The 19,136-nt window shown below is 40.9% G+C and overlaps 1 protein-coding gene across 3 annotated transcripts in view; it reads right to left on the bottom strand.

Annotated features, from left to right (window-relative positions):
• Positions 1-562: 562 nt before the first annotated feature.
• The window catches only part of PIKFYVE (phosphoinositide kinase, FYVE-type zinc finger containing), a 65,003-nt gene continuing 46,429 nt past the window's right edge, over positions 563-19,136 (bottom strand). For 2 of the 3 annotated variants that reach the window (XM_027880216.1, XM_027880217.1), the window contains 17 exons: positions 17,738-17,846; positions 17,471-17,625; positions 16,799-16,889; positions 15,699-15,759; positions 14,992-15,135; positions 14,714-14,834; positions 13,496-13,591; positions 12,655-12,738; positions 12,083-12,174; positions 11,304-11,468; positions 10,678-10,737; positions 10,080-10,256; positions 9,252-9,355; positions 8,862-8,990; positions 7,272-7,533; positions 5,082-5,156; positions 563-4,051 (listed from right to left, as the gene is read on the bottom strand). In XM_027880216.1, the coding sequence (XP_027736017.1) occupies positions 3,936-4,051; positions 5,082-5,156; positions 7,272-7,533; positions 8,862-8,990; positions 9,252-9,355; positions 10,080-10,256; positions 10,678-10,737; positions 11,304-11,468; positions 12,083-12,174; positions 12,655-12,738; positions 13,496-13,591; positions 14,714-14,834; positions 14,992-15,135; positions 15,699-15,759; positions 16,799-16,889; positions 17,471-17,625; positions 17,738-17,846 (2,041 nt within the window). In that variant the 3' untranslated portion in view covers positions 563-3,935. Of the gene's footprint in view, positions 4,052-5,081; positions 5,157-7,271; positions 7,534-8,861; positions 8,991-9,251; positions 9,356-10,079; positions 10,257-10,677; positions 10,738-11,303; positions 11,469-12,082; positions 12,175-12,654; positions 12,739-13,495; positions 13,592-14,262; positions 14,308-14,713; positions 14,835-14,991; positions 15,136-15,698; positions 15,760-16,798; positions 16,890-17,470; positions 17,626-17,737; positions 17,847-19,136 lie in introns of all 3 variants that reach the window. The other variant, XM_027880215.1, reaches the window with a different exon arrangement.

Here is a 19,136-nt window from a genome sequence, read left to right as displayed (position 1 = left end):
TGATGGCACATAAGACAGGTAAAATCCTTACATTAAGACAGGTAAAATCCTTACATTTTAGACTGAGTTTTATATTGTAGGAACCAACAAATCCCCTTCCCAGAACTAGCCTTAGCAAGGAGGTTACTATATACCAGGTTAATATGAAGCAATCAAGATACGACATTTATTTTCAGACTTCCTTGGATTTTTTGTTTCTCTAGTCCATTTAAGATTACGGAAAAACCTCGAACGCGTTCTACATCTTGGAAAAATTGGGCAAAGGCACACCACCATCTGCTGGACAAAACCGGATCAGCACTGTGGTGAAAAGCAGCTGGGGAGAAGACAGGTTTGCATGAAAGGTTATTTGCACATTCTACTGCCACTGCCCTAGGGAGCTGCCCAGAGGTGCTGCTGCATTAGAGGAGGAGCTGCGAGGCACAGAGACAGGCACGCCTGCACTGCATGCGAGGCTGGCACTCTGCAGCACAGCATTTCTGCACAGCAAGCAGCAGCCTGGTCAAGCAAATTGGCTGCTAGGAGACCTAACTGCTCCACACATGGAATAGACTCAAGTGTATGTACTTTAGTCACTTTATTTGTATCTATATACATTACATTTTGATTCTCCAGGTAGTCAAGGTGGTTATTCTCAAATAGTTTAGTACATCAATTTTATAAAATACAGCTGAACCAAGGTAGAATAAAAATACATACATTATGGTACATTAAGTGCTTTGAATAATGACTAGTCTGGCCACCAGCTAGTGAGCAATTCATTTGGTTTTGGTCATTCTCCCAGAGGAGAGTCCACAGGTAACTTAATTCTCTGAGCCCAGCTTAACTCCTTATCAGCAAGAGTCCCCTGTGCTTTTTAGGGACAGAACGGACCCCTGGGCCACTACAAGGCATTCTACTGTCTACATGATGCCTCTAAGTCATTGCTTCTGACTGGGACAAGATTTAGACATTTGTCACAAGGCCTCAGATCAAAACAACAGAAGAAAAACAGCCAGTGTAGCTCTGAAGAAATGCAGTCTTCATGTTTGAAACTGAGATTTTCTTACGCACATATATACTAAACCTGTGTTGTAAAGAAAACTCTGACCAAAGGATTCATCCTTAGGCGTTCTACAGGGACACACACCTAACACAGCCTCCCAAGGAGCTCTCTCCAAGATCTCTTCTGCATGAAGCACTGCTCTCCTGAGAAAGTCAACCTTGTAGCAATTGAAATGCCAGGACAACTCTTATTCTGAAAAGGGAACATTGGAGGAGACCCATTCAGCTGCTGGGATTTGAACTAGAAACGCTTACAGCTTTATGTGACATGGTGCCCAAAGGTGTCCCAATTCCAGTTGATACTGCAGCTACTGTGTTTCCTCAGGATCAGTAGTTTGCTACTTACTCCAGCCTAGTCAGGATTAGTCTATCAGCCACATCCTGGCCCAACATCAGCTATAAATGCCACTTCAAGGTAACTCCTGCAAATCTCTCCAACTTCTGCAACTTCAGCCCAAGAAGGTCACAATTCCCACCTCTGAACATATATGGAAAAACAATGGAAGGTTCTCTCACTTCTGCAGTGCTGAGGGCCTCGTGCTGTCATGTACAGGGGAGTATTAGCTACCATTAGACGATCAAGTTGCTTTAGAGCCAGCTGCTTGAGACTCTGGAAGACAAGCAGTACAGAGGAGCCACACATCATAGCAGTGAGGACTACTAATGACAGGATCGGGCTAGCATGTCACAGCTCTACATTAGCCCAGTGCAGATGCCTTGATGTGCTTCCATCAACCAATCCACATACTGACAAAGCTGGAAGACAACATAATTAGCTGCTGTTGGGTCACCTTAACTGAAAGTCAAGTTTTTTCTCTGTAAACTTTAGGAAGGGAAGGAGGATGAAATATGTAAACTTCAACTGAGACCGGAACAGATTCAGGCTGCATGGCATGTTCTTTCACATTGATGAACCAAGACAGAAGGTAGAGGCCACAGAAGTGAGAGTAGCACTGAGCTGATGAACTGCTTGACCTGATTAAACAAGGCCCCACACACAGCTAGGCATCCTGGGAGTACATGTCAACAAAGGAGGTGAGATGTATCCCAGAGGTGATCAGCTGTACCTGATGTACTATGTTGGACTTAAGGAATTCTGGGTAGAGTAAGCAAGGAGTACTGTGTCATCTTCCCACAGCACACATCACTGCACCCCCAGAAACAACTATTACATTGTACTGAGGAAGTGAGAATACTTTAATTTCTGCTGCTTCAAGCATTTTTGCTCATCCTGTAGTATGGTTTTGCAATAGGGTGGAGAAGAATTCTTCCAACACAAATGACTGTTGCCTCTGGCAGCTCAGACGTGAGCTACACACTGCTTGGTTTTGGAGCCAACAGCTCAATTCTCACGGCTGGCTTTTTTCCTTCTCAGTGTTGCCCAGCTGTCATTGCTGAACAGCCACCAACATCTGCTGCAGAAGACAATACTGAACACGGGAGGAGTGATGAAAATGCACATTTCAATCTGTAGTACAGTGAACAAGGCATTATCAGGCAACTGGTTAGAACAAGCAAGTGATCACAAAGAGCTATCCTGCCCCAGATTCCATATTCATTTCAAGTCCTTCCACTAGAAACTAGAAATCAAAGGACAGTATTCTTGCCTTTCAAACTCATAAAAAAAGTCTTGTTTACTGGCCTATATTATAATGACACTAAAAAGTAAACTCATCACCTACAAAACCAGGTAAAAATTAGTAAAAATGGAAAGAAGTGCTTATTGTCATAATATAGAGATTCACAGATCTCTGTACATCTTATCCATTATACAAGATACCTGTTAGTACAGGTTTTCCTTTTTACAGAAAACAACAACTACATTCATCTCAGTGACAAAAAAAATATTCATGTCACAAATGCAAGAAAAACATTCTCCTGGCAAAGCTTCACAATGAGGTAAATGCATTGCTTGAAAGTCCAGAGGAGCTGAAATGGCTTTGAAGTGATCTGCCAGGAATGATGGTTGCATTAAGGAGAAAGTTGTCACTCTAAAGCAGTATGCTTCACTTTGTCTAGCAACTTAGTGCCTTCTACTACGGAAAGGGTTAATCTGCTTCATAGCTATAATTAATCAAGTCTTGTTAAATTAAAGGCTATATTTTTTAGTTACCTGTTTCCAGGGATTTGGGCAATGTTCAGATCAAAGTTCTGTTTAGGACTGACAGGATATGCTTTGGAGTTTGCAGTATGCTGATGACTGATAACCCATTTTATGGGACTCAGCTAAAATGAAATTATGACAGATAGAGACAGAGTTGTACTGCAGTAATACAGCTTAAAGATGGAGTCATAGGGCTTTACAGATGTGGAGCTGCCTTAAAAAAATACTGTTCACAGAACCCAGGAAAAATTCAAACTGTGGAGCATAAGCAGGACAAGGTATTAATGGATCCTAAACAGGTCAACTACAGACCACTGCAACAATAGTAGAACTCATGAATTAACTTCATTCTTCTCTCACTCATCCACACACAGGAGGTTTATTTCACATTTGCAGTACCACGCATCTGCTACAGAAACATGAGCTGCACACATTCAACACCATTTTGGCAGTGCAAGACTTACAGAGATCATGTACTTCTACACCATCAGGATCCGCACAGTATCTCATTCCTGTACTCCTTCAAGGAGTATCACCTTCCCTACTGACAGAAGGGATGTCTCATCAATGCTGTTCTGTGGTACCTTACATCTTACATCCTTACCGAGGCAGGTTTGCTTATCATCCTCCAAGAGAGGATTAAAGTGCAACAAGCAGATTTCACACTTCCCAACATGACACACGTGGTCCGAGTAAACATGGAACTGCAATCCTCTGGACAGACCGCTGGACGAGAGTGGCCTATAATGTCACTGCCCTCTTGTTGTTTCCCAATATGGGCTTTAACTTAGCAATTCAGGCCCAGTCCTGTCCAATGGTCTGGCACCATCAGGAAATACTTGTCCATAGCTTCACAAAACCTGGTCCGGTACAGTTCTGGAGAGACCACAGTGGGCATCTTACCTAAGGTGTAAGAGTCAAGAGCAGTTAGAAACGGGCTAGAGAGTATACTCCAGTACAGACAGATGTCACATGACGTTACATCATCAGACAGCGTAAACATGAAGGCAACAAGACAGAAGGAGAAGTGTAAAGTCTTGCACCTGGGAACACATAATGCAGAAGCACAGCACAGGCTGAGATCTACCTGTCTGGAGAGCAGCTCTGTGAAAGGTACCTGGGGTTCCTGGTGGACCTGCAGCTCAGAATGAGTGAACAGTGCTGCTACTGCTGCAGGGAAAGCCAGCTGGGCTGTACCAACAAGGGCAGCAGCAGCAGAGGTAAAGAAGTCATAATATCACATAATCAAAGCATTATCTTTCACCTGGAATGTACTACTTCCAGGCCACACTTGGAATACTGTGGTGAGTTTTGGTCCCCAATACACAAAAAAAATATGTGGACAGGTTGGAGAGGGTCCAGACAAGGGCCACAGACATACAATGACTGGGAAGCCCACCATATGGGGAAATGCTGAAGGGCTGTGTTTGTTCAGCTTTGGAAAAAGAAGGCTTAGAGAACACCTTATCACCATGTTCCAGTACTTATAGAGTGGCTACAAAGAAGATGGGAGACTTCCTTTTTACAAGGAGTCACATGGAGCAGATGCAGCATAACCGGTATAAGTTATTCCTGGGCAGATTCCAATTAGACGCAGGAGTTAACTTTTTCACAATGAGAACCATCAGCCATTGGAATAATATCCCCAGGGAAGTGATGGATTCCCTAACACTGCACATTTCTAAGATTCAGCTGCATAAGGTGCTGAGCCATCTTGTCTACACCGTGCTTTTACCAAGAAAGGTTGGACCAGGTGATCCTTGAGGTCCCTTCCAACTTGGTATTCTACAGTTCCTTCCCCTGTTCTGGACAACTTAATCTACTGTCGCAAATGTTCACAGTGGGGAAGCTATGCATTCATTAGCATAGTTAAAGAAAGCTTCCAGTTAACAAGAAAACACAATCAAAAGTTTCGCTTTCCTTCTGGACTTACCTTGTCCTCCCAAGATGCCAGTTGACTTTACTACCATTTCAAGCTTTTTGTCCCAGGTAAAAGTGCGAATATAGTCTGTTTCAATTAAAAAAAAAAAAATCACATACAAACATGTTTTATCTGCTATAACTCAAGTAACATTGTTCTAAACTGTATCTATTTTCCCCCAAAAAGGGCAAGAAAGAAGTAGCCTTTCATAGTCAGAGCTTCAGTGTTTTTCCTACCAGTTGCTTTACTATCTGTAGCATTGATTATATGTGGATAGGGTGAATACACTGTTTCCAAAGCCCAGCAAGAGCACAATCAACTTTTCCCATCTCTACAAAAACAGACTGCCCAGGTATGTCTGTCTTGATCCATGTTAGATTATCAAGGGGCTCATTTACAAGAGTCACTTAGCTCCCCCTTATCCCAGAAAACCCACTTTGCCATAACAGCTCCCACTGCCTTACTGCAACAGCCAGCAGCATCAAGGCTTGGACAACTCTCCCTTTAAGCCAGTATTTCTCATCATTGCAGCCACCTACAGGTTTGGTAACAGAAAGTAAATGCTTTCCACTTCATGTTAGGGAAGAGCAGAAACATCACCAGTGACCCTGACTGGAAGAGGGGGCTGCAAAATGACTTCAGAATTGTTTCCAAGCCCCTTTCAGAAAAAGCACGCTCAGTCATTACAAGCACATGAACACTACAGTCTGCAAAGCTGAAGCTGCAATAAAATCAGTTTTTCATTACTGGATATCATTACCTCCTAACATTTGACTCCAACCGTAATTATATGATTTTGAATCTACTGTTTCTAGATTTACAGAAGGCCACTATTAGTATCTACACTTCATCTCAGCTGTGCTTAACACGAACTCAGCCAGACCTAGCAATCATAAGACTTATTCTTTTATCTGAATACTCTTTGAAAACACTCCTTAGTGTTTTGGGATTGATATCATCAGTTTGTGCACTAAATACTGTCATTTCACACCCCAAGACCTGGAGTACCTCACAACAGGGCTACAAAAAAAGTCTTCAAAGCTTTTTACAAACCTTTTTCCTGTATCACATTAGGATCTAAGCTAGGTAGAGATACTAACCTTAAATTCAAATGCAGACCAAGCTAATGGTTTTCAGTTTCAGTCCAATGCAAATTTAGCTTGAGGACTTTGTAAGTTCTTGGGGTATCATTTAGAGAACATTGTGATAGCCTGATACAGCAGAAATGCTCTCTCTTCTTGAAGATATTTGTTTTCAACAAACTCCTTCAGATATTTGTTGTTAAACAGTGAAGGGACTGTTAGCTTTAAACATCATACAAAATATACTCTTTAATCAGGTAAGACTTGACACAGGACAACAAAAAGCCACACAAGAAGGAGCACAGTTTCATCCTATTTACCCAAATATTCAAGAATCTAGAAAGCCCAAAAGTAGTAACAACTTGCAGTTCTTTGTAGCTGGGACTTTAATTCTCAATTAGAAATGTTATGGAAATGGCTTTCAAGCTTGAAAATTACTTATAAGAGTAATCCAGGCCTCCTGGCTTGAGATCTCATCTGGAAGAATTCATGAGCTAAGTTTCAAGACCAATTCATTTCCACATCCTGAAACTTGTCCTCATCTCCAAGTCCTTTATACAACACAAGTTAGTCTAAAGATAAAGCTCTACTTTTCCATCAGAAGTCAGGGGACACAGCAAGGTAATTACTGCATTGCCACCCATTTATCCCTGTCCGACTATATGATCACCAGTTGATCCCATGATGTTTAACTTCCCCCTTCCAATCCTACCAATACTGTTTCTCCTTAGATTCCCTCCACATGAGTTAAAATTTAAAAGACTCCGTAAATATGACTTAAATTTAAAAGTTAATTAAAAGCATACAAATAACCTTCCCTGCTTCAACTGGAGTCAAAGTGTAGGTTAACCACCAACTTGAGTGCTTTTTCACTACCTGTGAGGCCTCCTGTATATCCTCTTAGCAAAGCAAATGCTAACAGTAAGTCTATACAAGACTCAGAAAGATTTCCTGTCCCCATTTTCAACACCCATAAGAGGGTATTCCACCAGGGAGAAGACAAGATTTCCTGACACAAATCTCTCTGGTGGTGGTACAGTTCTAAGAGTACTATAAACACCTAAGCCAGAAGAAATCTGTTTCACCATCTGAAAGCAAGAAAATACAAAAGACAACCTACCAATGATCCCAACAACCAGCTCATTGTTGGTATCATCACGACCCACCAGCAGGGAATAGTCGATGATGAGATGGCTGGAGAGGAACTGGGAATCACTGTGTATGGAAGCTCTCAGCACAGCTTTGCAATGGGAACGGATGTACAAAGGATTGTCTCGAACCATCTTCAGAAGGTTCTCATCCAGCAGGACCACATCACAAGTTTCCTTGCCCGTTTCAGTTTTAACATTTCTATTCCGGAGGGAACCCTTCAGGTCAAACACCTGCAAATGGAGAACAGCACTACTTTGTTCCATTTGTCTGTAGCGTTAAAGACTTCAACACACCTAACTGTTTGAGAAGGCAGCACACAGCAGAGCAACTGTTTCCTTCTCTGCAGGAAGAAGACAGTTAACAAACAGTATTTTTGTACTACAAGAATTAGTTTCCTGAGTGGAGAGTAGTATGTAAGCCTAGGTGAAAGCTCTGCCACCTCAATTCACAAGTTTTAGGTAAGAAACTTCATTATTATTTAGTCTAATAGGGGAAAAAAGGTGTCCCAATTTTTTTTTATATTGGTTTGGTAAACTCAGTTTTCCACCCAACTTCTACAGAGTCAATACTGACAAAAATAAAGCCAATGAAGAGGGAGGTGGGTCACGCACAAAGCACTGTTTAACATCTCTTAACACTGGCAAAGCAAGAGACAGACCATCATTAGGTTGGAAATGATCTCTGGAGATCTCCAGTCCAAAGACCTGCTTGAAGCAGGCCCTGTTAGAGAAGGTTGTTCAACCTCTGTTCAGTCAAGATTTAACTCACTTCAGGAATAGAGTCTGTCTGGGTTTCTATTTTCTAGTGCCTAACCCCTCCTCAGGATTTAAACAAGTAAAAAGAAAACCCACAACAATATCCTTTACATCTATCTAGAATTCCCTCATTTCACTTCCTCCCACAAACATCCCCTGTTTGAGGTGAGGCACTGGGAAGTAAGGTGGAAAGAACTGATACACTTTACTTAAGTAGTGATGCTTTTTTGAAGTTCTTTTTCAGCACTAAATCTCTATTTAAAAAGAATTTCCCCCTAATCATTTTAAGGTCTTCATTCTACAGCCTGACAAAGATTGTTTTTCCTTGACTAAGAGCAAGACTGAAAATTCAAAATCTTGTCCCACACCTTAAGTGGTTGCAAGAAAGAACAGTGGGTTGAAAACATTAATAGTTCCCCCCACTACAGTAACTCACTATCTCTGTGAGTGAGGCTCTAATTCTAAATCAGTCTGTAATCACAGTCAGTTTTTCTGAAAGCTTTGTAAAAAGGTTTTGTAATTTCCTAATTAGGTTGGTAATGCTTTCAAACACCAGAGATATAGGAACAAGCAAGACTTCTCAAAACTGAACCCTGCACGATACCTATCTCAACTAGTCAATACAGGCACCAAGTTAATGAGGATCACATAAGAAAGAAACAGGCATGAACTGTCACCTTTGAGCAGTGCCAGATACAGACAGCACATGCAAAGTTAAAAGTTACCTAGATGGCTACTGGTGACCCTGCTCTTGCTCCCAGTCACAACTGGCACTGCAAGGGAACAGAACGCTATGTTCTTACCTGAGCCATTTTCCTGCCATAGAAAAGGTTTTCCATAACAAGCAGATCCAGCTTCTTTTCAGTGTTGTTTTGAGAGTTCTTGTAACCAATTCGATATACCCCAAGGATTTTGGCGAGTGCTGTGGGCTTCTGGTGAAGAGAAGCCATGGGTTAAGATCTCTATGTAGAGGCAATCAGCAATCAAATATTAGAGGCACTGTTCAGTCTGACTGCGTGTTTCAGCTTAGAAGCCCTAGAAAAATTTCCACTTAATATTTCAAAAACAAATTATTTGTGTATCTCATACCCGCTGACATTTTCTTTTATTTAAAATGAAAAGGGTTAATAGAAACTGTTACTAGTCTGTAAAATACAGAACATTGCCTAAAAAAAAGGAATTTTTTTTAATACCTTCTGCTGAACTGCATTAGTGATGTAAGTGAAGTAGTGTGGAGCAAAATCAAGGAATGACTGGACTTCCAGACGAGGCATTTGCTTCAAGATGAATCTATCATCTGTTTTAACATCAGACAGAGGCAACTGGGTTACACACAATAAGTGATGTATTATTTGCAATTTCTTTAGGACTGTCACATAGCTGAAATGGTTTGAAAAATAAAGTACTACATTCTCTTAAATCCTTACCTAAAGAAGCTCATTTCTAGATCCTTTTTGCTTCATATATTCTGAATTTCAGAATTTTAGCCTCTCTGGATTTCAGCCTTCTAGTAAATGAGGGAGAAGAGACTGCCTACATTCCATCTACCTCATCTATATGGGCTTCCTATACAGACAACAGAAACAGCCTACAGACCTTTCCATTCAATACTTGTTTCAAGTAGGGGCCTAGAAACAGTCACAGTTAACAAAAAAATTAAATTAAGTATAGCACATGTTATCAGAAGAAACACTGTGTTTTTAGTAACCAGTTTTTCTTGAATTATACCAAAGCTTTTCTTTTCTAAAGCCTGCCTTAGAGAGCATAACCCTTCTGCTCAACAGGCCTTCCTAGTTGCTACTGCTGAAAAACACAACTACATTTTGTTCTTCTGCACACACAAAAGACAAATAATTTGATGTTGAAGACCTCAGAACAATTCACCTAACTTTCCCTTTTTAAGTGGCCACTTGAGTCAGCAACCCTCCGGATAGAGGCAATCAGGCTTTAAATGACACACTAACCACCACCATCCCCAAATAATGCTGTCCAATTACAAAGGGGGAAGAAGCTGCATTTACCCTCAGTCACATAGAACGCAGCTCCAGACTTGCCACCTCGTGCCTGCCAGGGCATAGAGTGAGAGAGGGACCGGATGAAATCCTCTTCACTGCTTCCCAATATCACCTCACGCATCTTGTGGAACTCGCCAGCATAATAAATCCGGCAGTAGAACTTGGCATTCGCATCTGAAAACTCTGCAAAAAACCACGTTTTCCTCAATAGCAATATGCAATGCTCACTGACTAACTGAGATGACACTTTGAAATTTAACTGATGTCTAGAAGAACATTGTTGTGCTAAACACCCCTCTCACGCTTATTGGAATTCGGAAGTTTCAACAAATGGGATTTAAATGGAAAATTGACAGGAAAGTCAACTCCCTTTAGGTAAGCTTACAGTGTATGCCATAAGATAGCAATCAGACAAAAGATCAACTGAAAAAGAAAAGTTTATAGGGTACTTTTGCTATAGAGATTGATTACAATAAGTAAAAACTGCACTGCTTTTTTCTTTGTGCCAAATACAAACAAAAAATAATTATTAACTTCAAGATTTCCATTATATTTGCATGAAGAAAGGAGTTTGTCAGCTAAGTTATTATTTACAACTACTCACGGAGCTCCACATGGGGATTCACCAGCTGTTTCTTCTGGCCATCTCCTCCATCTCCATCATCTGAAGGCATAAAGGGACATTCTGTCAGGGCTGTTCATCATGTTACTGAGAAAGCCACATCACATACTAGTTGTAAACTGACATTACAAGAAAAATCTTTTTTTTTTTTTTTTTTTCAAGAATACAGAGAGAATTAGAAATATAGCTACAATTGCATGATTAATACATATGCTAGAAAGGTACTGGTATTCATGGACACATAAGTCCAACCTTTTTTTCTCTTCACTCATTTTCCATGAACTGAAACAATGAAAATTAAACAGCAAGTAAGAAAGAGCAACTGGGCTGCTTAATTGCAGTCAACTCAATCCAAAGACATTTAAGCCCAGAGTCAATGGACCTATAGTTTGGATTTGAAAGATCCTATTTCCCTTATCACAAAGCAAAGCATTGTCTTTAGGAGAAACCCACATTTGATATTCAAATAACTCATTTTCAATGCAACTTGAGTAACCTTGGACTGCTGAAAAAGTATGAGGAGGAGTGTATTCTTGGCCTTACACATATGAATGAGGTTTGGGAGAACCAATAGTCCAAGAGAGAAGACAGACTCAGCAGTTTTGTACCTTGAGTCTCTGCTCCTTGGTTTTCTGCTCCCTCCTTGCCCATCTGTCCAACTTGGTAATAAGCACTGTCAGCACCACGTAAGGTCTCTTTCTTCTGGGAAGACAGGTCTGGGCTCTTCCCTCCCGTGCCACGGAAGAAAGACAGAACACCAGATGTTTTCTTTGCTACAGTGAAAAGAAATAAAGACGGTGTTGTCATTTCCATGGGTAGTTTAATAAAAGCGTAACTTGTATAAGCATTCCCCATTCATTGTTCTAATTGGAGGAATGATGTCATTCAACTGTAACTCATTTGCTATTCTACAGGCAACCAAGGTCCATGTGGTTAGCTGACATAGTGTTCTGAGTAGCACCCCAGAATGCAGTCATTTGAAAACAGACCAAGCATAAGCGTCTTTACACAGTAAGAACTTCATATTCTCCATTTCAAAATATCTTAATTGCCATCTTTTCAAAGAAGGTAATGCCAAAAGAAGGCATCGTACCAAACAGGTTAGATTCTAGAACAACCCTAGGTCCAAATACTAAATCCAGAAAATGAGTCTGATCTTATAAGAATCAGAGAAAACTACAGACTTCAACAAACAAACACACACACACTCTCACACCTTTCATGTTTTACATGAAGTCAACTCTAAGACTAGTTATGATTTCAACTCAAAATGCTTTTTATTTTTTCAAATTTAACTTGCACCATATCTAGAATCCAGGTTAAGTGGACTCAAGTCTGAGTTGAGATTAGCAGTATGGATACGATTTTGGCAAAATTTTGGTCTTACGCTGCTCTGGTTCTGCACTGCGATTTGAAGGGCCCGTGTTGGCCTCGGGCAGGCGGACAGGGCTACTGCTCTTCGGTTTGCTGTCCGACATGCTGAAAGGAGAAAGAAAAATAAGTCATGAACCCAAAAAATACTGCCACCTGAGATGCTACTGCTTTATGCCTGGGCATTTATTTCTCCCCCATGCCTAACACTATGTACTGCTAAGGGAAGAAGACACAGTTTAAAGTTGTAACGTTGTAGGACTCTGCAAAGTTGTCCTCCTCCACTTTCCTAAAAAAAACCACCCGGGGTCCATAGCAACAGTTCCATCCATCACCACAGGAAAGGTAAGGAGGCCCAGTAATCCTACCATGCACACAGTCCAGGGATTAAAGCCAGTACAGCCCCTAACATGAAATGGAAACTCACGTACTAGAAGTAGGTGTTAGTTACATGGAATGTGTCAGATTCCATCAGAAAGCAAAGATCCTAACAGGGGCATATTTTGAAGGTTCTTCCCTATCTAGTTTTGGCTTATTCACTACAATCACTATCTCTTCACTCTATGTAGTGCAGTTACTGCATGTAACCTGTTCGGTTGTAGTACTTCTTCAGAGCTGTTCTTCAGAGATGCTTTGGACAACTCATCCAGGGCATTTCTGTACTCCTTGCAACTGAAGGGGAAAGGAAAATAAATTTAAAAAAGAAAGGGAAAAAAAACCCAACAAAAATTAAAAGAGTTAAGTGTTCTCTGCAAGACTATAACACCAACCCAAAAATTAATTTCAGAGACAACCACAGGAAACAATATAACACAGTGGAAAAATCCCTGCTTCACTTTTTCTTATAATTAGAACTTAATTTCCTTAGACCATAAGCTGCTCTAAACAATACTGCAAGAAAAATCTTCCCTTGTTTCTCCTCCACCCACAATTTAAGAATGTGCTTCTTCAAGAATGTACTCCCTTGTGACACACAATCCCCAAGGTTTCCTGAAGCAGCTGGTTTGGAGAGCTGAGTAGTAGCAAGAGCTGTTACTCCCAAAGGTAGCAAGGAACAGACTGCAGTATCAATACCAACTTTTGTTCCCTAACTCAGATGTACTTACTCCAGGTTGGAGAGGCTGAGCCAACTTCAGTTGCACTTCTTTCTCTAATAATATCTCATTACAAGGAACACTACACAGCTAATTATTTTTTGTGTACTAGAGTTCAACTAAAACTGTCCAAAATCTAGTTGCAAGTTGGAAAGTCTACTTTCCATCTCTTAGTAGTAAAAAGAGGGAACTTCAGCTGTGGCAGAAACTCTCAAAACAGCTTAATGAAGAGATTGTCATGCTTGTCCCCTACCATTACAATTTAAATAGTCCTTGAACACAAAAGCTGCGAAAGTACAAAGTGTGTCAGATGAACTGCAAAACCACACCAGTACCTGAGAGCAAAAGCTATGATGGAGCTTGGTTCTTTCTCACAGACAGCAATAGGTACACGTTCATGCTCATACATCAGGTAGTGCTTATCCGGGTCACTAAATGAAAATGACAGACTGTTAGCGGATCATAGAAGTTTGTGGAAAGAAAAGAAGTTTGGTCAAAAACCACATCTCATCACTGCACTCCCAGGCAAAAGCTGCAAATCTCAGCATGGAACCAAAGCTTCCCAGATCAGCTTCTCCCAAGAGACACATTCATAACTATGCGGTTAATTCTAAATGGTAGAGTGTTAGAGCAGTCAGCATTTCAAGCAAGCTGCTTATATCAGAAGACCAGCTCCAAGTTAGAATAAGAGTCTATGTCTGCTTAGCAGCCACTGTTTCTAATGGCACCAAAATCTGCCTCAGTTTGGTTTGACTGTCCTGCAGCATAGCCTGCAGAGTGAAAGAGGGGGACGAACCTGGACTCTTTTCTGAACAAGCGGTTTAGCACAGAAAATTGCCCAAGACCTCCTGGGTTCCTGTAAGATTTTCTTTACTTATCTGTAGGGTCCAGTCCTTTAGCTTTTACCTCATTAGCCCAAGGCCTCCGCTTCTACCCTGGGGGTAGGATTCAGAAGTTAAACCCAGGCTGCCAAACGTTAGGCTCATGTCAAACGAGAAACACTACAAAGCACGCAGACCAAGTAGCTGAAAGACTTTCCAGCCTGCCCATCTTCATGTGAGAGGGGGACTTGAGGGCACATGCAGTAGCCATTGAACCTGACCTACACCCAGAAAATGCCAATTTGAGTCCAACCCTTGGAAGAGGTCTGGAAGCAAAAACAAGAGGTAGGCATGTATCTTAATACGTCTTTGCTAAGGAAGGATATTTCCACTCCCTCCCCGCAGCAATGAAGTTTGAAGGCACCTTTCTCCCCTTTTCCCCCACCCCTTTGTCTCCCACAAGAGTTCTGAGGAGATATCCCTGCTAGGTTAAGGAGAAACTGATAATGTATTTACACGAGGGCAGATCATTAATAAGAAAGGTGAGTAACCTACAAAGACCTAGAAGGGACACAGAAAACTTCCTAGTTTGATGAAGTTCTATAGCTTATTCAGAGGCAAATGCAAGTAATTACTTAAATTATATACTGAGCAAAGATGGCATGCACAGCTCTGTCTGCAATTTGACCAGGCTGCTAATTTTGTACATTATACGTATTATGCAGTACTTACAAGGGAAATGGAATGGGGTTATAGTTGTTTCCAGGCAAAAAGTTAGCCAAAATAGCTTTCATAGTAGACTTCTCCTTCACTTGGCTGTCTGTAGATCCCAATGAGTGTCCATCAAACACATCTGCAACAAACGTAAGTTAAATCTGTATCACAGTATCAAATTTGAGAAGGATGGCAACAGAACAGAGAGGTATCAGATTTGCTGTTTCCTAAACAGATCTTGTACACTTGCCACAGAGAAGCAAGAGAAAGAATACAAGACTACAACTGAACTCTACCTTCTGAGCTGCTTGTTGTATCCTGTTCAGAGAGTGTGCTGGCACCAGCTGTATGCTCCGATACAACCTCTGGAGATGTGGGTAGCTGCAGATGCGAGGAGCCTGTGGAGCTCTGACTTGACAAAGTAGTCAAGAAACGATCCTCTGAGAGTACAAGGACAGTTAAGGACAGAAGAAAGCATTTAGGTGGCTGTCAGAAGTGATATTGCTCGCTCCCAGCCCATTCTACTACCAGTATTTACTTTCAGAAAGTTTTTACTTAAAAAGCAGCTACAGCCACACAGAGCAAAGGACTGGGCAAGCCAATCCATGCAGCACATAACCTCCAAAAAATACATACTCTTAGAACTACTCCCTTCAGTTCCCACAAACTCTCAGTATGCCTCATAGGGAAGAGGTCTCAGCATCCATAACATAGAAAAGGTGAGAGGTATTTCCCAAATTCCCTTATTTAGAAAGCCTCTGAAAATTTTTCAGCTGAAGTTCAAAAGAAAACCTTTGCTGGTCAGTTTAGTATCATTAGTAATTCAGCTTCATAGTATCAGCAGATAACCAATTTCTATTTTACTATTAGAGAGAGCAAATCTGACACAATGAGGATTCGCTGTTTCTCTGAATTATCAAATTTGACAAAAGCTCCTGTGTTATGTCAGGGAAAGGGTTACAGCAAGCTCCTTTTGGTAGTTTACGAAAAATAAGTAACAGACCTTTCTCTCCATTTTGCAGTGCTGGAGAAGCATTGCGTGGGGAAGCATCCATGCTGCTGATCTAGGCAGAATAACAAAACACCAATGTTGATGCCAAGCTCTTTGCAGCTGTATCCCCTCCTCTGTGGAACACTTGCAAAAGCAGATGAACCACAAGAGAGCACTCCCACCCACTTCTCAACCTCTGAATTGTCGCTGTACCTGTTACCACAGGAGAAAAACAAGGCAACAGCAACCCAGGTTCACAAGATACTTTCGATGGCTATCCTTTGTGTATGCTGCTTTAAACACTACGCTGTCCCCCTATATGAACATACTGCTGCTAGATCAAGGGTTAGTTTATTTTAGCACCTTAACACAAATATGTATTAAGGGGAAAGGATGTGTATCCATGCAGCAGAGCAAATCCAGGGTCTCATGGGGTTTTTTAGTGCACCTTGTTAATGACAGATCAGGACTATTGGGAGTTCAGCCTCTCTGCATGATGCTTATATTGGAATGCCTTGCAGCCCAGACATTTTCCTCGGAGCACCAGCTCCCCAAAGGGTAAATGTTCAGCATGCTGGCAAGTGTACCCTTGGACAGAGCTCTTGAGGCAGCAGTCCAAAATCATTTGGATCTCAGTCCATTCCCACATAACACATCACAAAGCAGGGGTGATCCTACTTTGATCAGTCCTTCCTGTATCATTTGCTCTGCCTCTCCCAATATTTTTTGCTTTTTCTTTTTCACAAGGGAAACACCTGATGGACAGCAACATAGGGTCTATTGAGATGACCCAATTCCTATCTAGGCATACACTTGACAACAACTGCAGCGCTCTGCTGGTAGTGTTCATATCAACACGACGTAATCATCACAGAAGAATCATCAACTCCTATTCAGACTTAAGTCTTCTTCTGTACAGTATGGCTATTTGTTCACATCTTTAGGAAGAGATACATATAACTAATATGCAATTTAGGCTTTTACAGTTGAAAACTACAGGATGCAGGAAAACCAGTTTACTAATTATTACAGTGAACCAAAGCCAGCCTTAAGACTATTGTGTTGCCACAGAAAAAAAAATGTTTAAGAGGCTTCTAGCCTGCTACTCATACCTTGCTTTCTTCACCTTGCCTTAGTCTCCCAGGGCTGGGAGGTACTGATGGACGTTTTCTCCCTTTTTCTTGCTGGAAGAGATCCTGTAATCTTAATTAAAAAAAAAAAAAGGAAAAAAATTAAAAACGAACAAACAACAACAACAACAACAACAAAACACCCACAGAAAACATTCCACCAAAGGAAAATTAATCGAAAGACAATTTACTGGTACTATTTCTAATTGGCACAAATTATGAAGTTTCTCTACACTAGAATACAGCCAGCATGATTTCACAAGTCTTTACTGCAAGCTCAGATTGCTTTGGCACACGTTAGCAACAATGTTTCAAATGGCCAAAGGCAGCACATTGTCTTCACCTCTGAGATAATTTCACCCCCCATCAGCTGGTCTCCCATGCTCCCCTCTTCATATCTTTCCCCCCTTTATTTAAATGACACTTTTTCCTCCACATGCAAGTTGTGCTCTACAACACAATACTTTCATTATATAGCCTCAAATTATTTCTTTTCCAATCAACCAGCTCTGTGGTCTTAATCAGCAGAGGACATTCAGTACAAGCTATAAAGAGAAACTGTGCTATAGCGAAAGACAGTACAGCAAAACCTCTTCACTCCTATAACCAACACAGTATCAGTGTTGCTCATGATTCCAACGTGTGCCCTCTTACCTATTATTCCAGGCTTGTAGCATCTCACAAAGTCCTTGCTTTTTAGCTATCAGAGACTCAAAAACAGATTGCAGTTGTTGAGGCGTGTCTAATGATGATGAAAGCAGCCTTGCTTGGATTTTCTCAGTCCAGTTTCGAAACTCCCCTTCTTCCATCTGCCAGAAGAAAAACTGTCAGTGTTCTGTAACCTGAGATGACACAAAATGTGAATGGGTCTCCCCTACACCTTTCAGCCTACGGTCTGCTGATGTAAAAATAGTCTCTTACCTCCTTTTGGGCAAAGAGGTCTTCCATCTTCTCTTCCCTCGTTTTGCTGAAAGTATCCGTTTTCAGAGAAGCAAGGCGATCATCGACAGCGAGATACACTTGTGACACTCTGTCAACAGGCATGCAAACAGTTAAGCTACTTGCAGCATTTTCAGTATTCTTTATTATTAAAGTCTGAACGTGTTTAAGGTTAGCACTTGAGAATACAAGAAACAACACATGAGAGCCTTCCCACACAGTAGGCTGTCCCACTGAATTTACAGAGGAATTTGGAAGAACTTCATTAGTAACAGCAGAAACCTAAAAGTTACACACACTGCTATTTGTCTTCATAATTTATTCTTAACAGTGGAAGTTGTCAGAGAGGAATACAAATGTCACAAATGCATTACTAACAAAGGGGAACTGTTGTGTCATCTGTGACTAAGAAGAATCTGGGTCTGCAAGCTATACCTCCACCAGCAGAAATAATGAGTACCTCTGTTTGAGCTCTAAACAAAGCTCCACAGGTTCTGAAGTCAGGTGGTCACAGAGACATCAGCCATACAGGAATGCTGTGACCAGGCAGAACAGTAGTCAGGCCAGATTTAATACAGTTTTTATCAGGCCTGTCTTCCACCTTTTTGTTCCTATATATAAGAGATGTCTAGGCTTATGGTAGTTTACCTTAGACTATGAGACGGTACCAGTCTGTCTGCTGTTACCATATTCAATAGTTAACAAAGACAATTACTTTCATACACCAGAGAGTTCAGTTGCTCCATGACCAATATAATGAAAACAGTTCTGTTTGGACAATAGATTTGAGCAACGTATTTGCAGGTTTTGGGGATGAAGACATAATTTAAACTCAGTCAGATTCTCCATATAGCAATGTTAGGGTAAGGATAAAAAGTATTATCTGCAGTTTTCAAATTAGGTCTCCTAGGACCACCTCCTCCTCTGTTTCGTTGTTAGCATTCGAGGGAGGAATTAAAAACACTTTAGCTGTGCTTGAGAAGGCATTTCATTAAAAAAAGGTGACATTTCAGACATTGGCTGATGGTCAACCTTTCAGTGGCTACCGGGCAGCATCATTCAGAAACGTGCTATATCACTCAGCTATCAGTGCAACATTCAGGGATGGAGAACAAAAGAATCTTAATTTCTACTGGCTACGTTTAAGTTGAATTGCCGCCAGACAAAAATGTGAGAAATTAGTACAGACAGAGCAGGTAAAAGTAAAAAAATTTCAGTACTACTCTCTCTTAGAAGTATATACACATGTGTTTTAAACCATTACTTTCCTATCAAATAATGAATATTTAGCAAACTTCATCATACTAGGAAAAACAGTTATGTGTTCTGCTAATAAAAGTACGAAATATAAATAAGATGAGGAAGTCATCAAAAAAAATGC

Source organism: Empidonax traillii, unplaced genomic scaffold (assembly GCF_003031625.1).
Source record: "Empidonax traillii isolate 1590-97213 ecotype Southwest subspecies unplaced genomic scaffold, ASM303162v1 scaffold65:size4453928, whole genome shotgun sequence".
In the NCBI taxonomy this organism is placed as follows: domain Eukaryota; kingdom Metazoa; phylum Chordata; class Aves; order Passeriformes; family Tyrannidae; genus Empidonax; species Empidonax traillii.
This window is presented reverse-complemented; position numbering and strand designations above follow the sequence as displayed.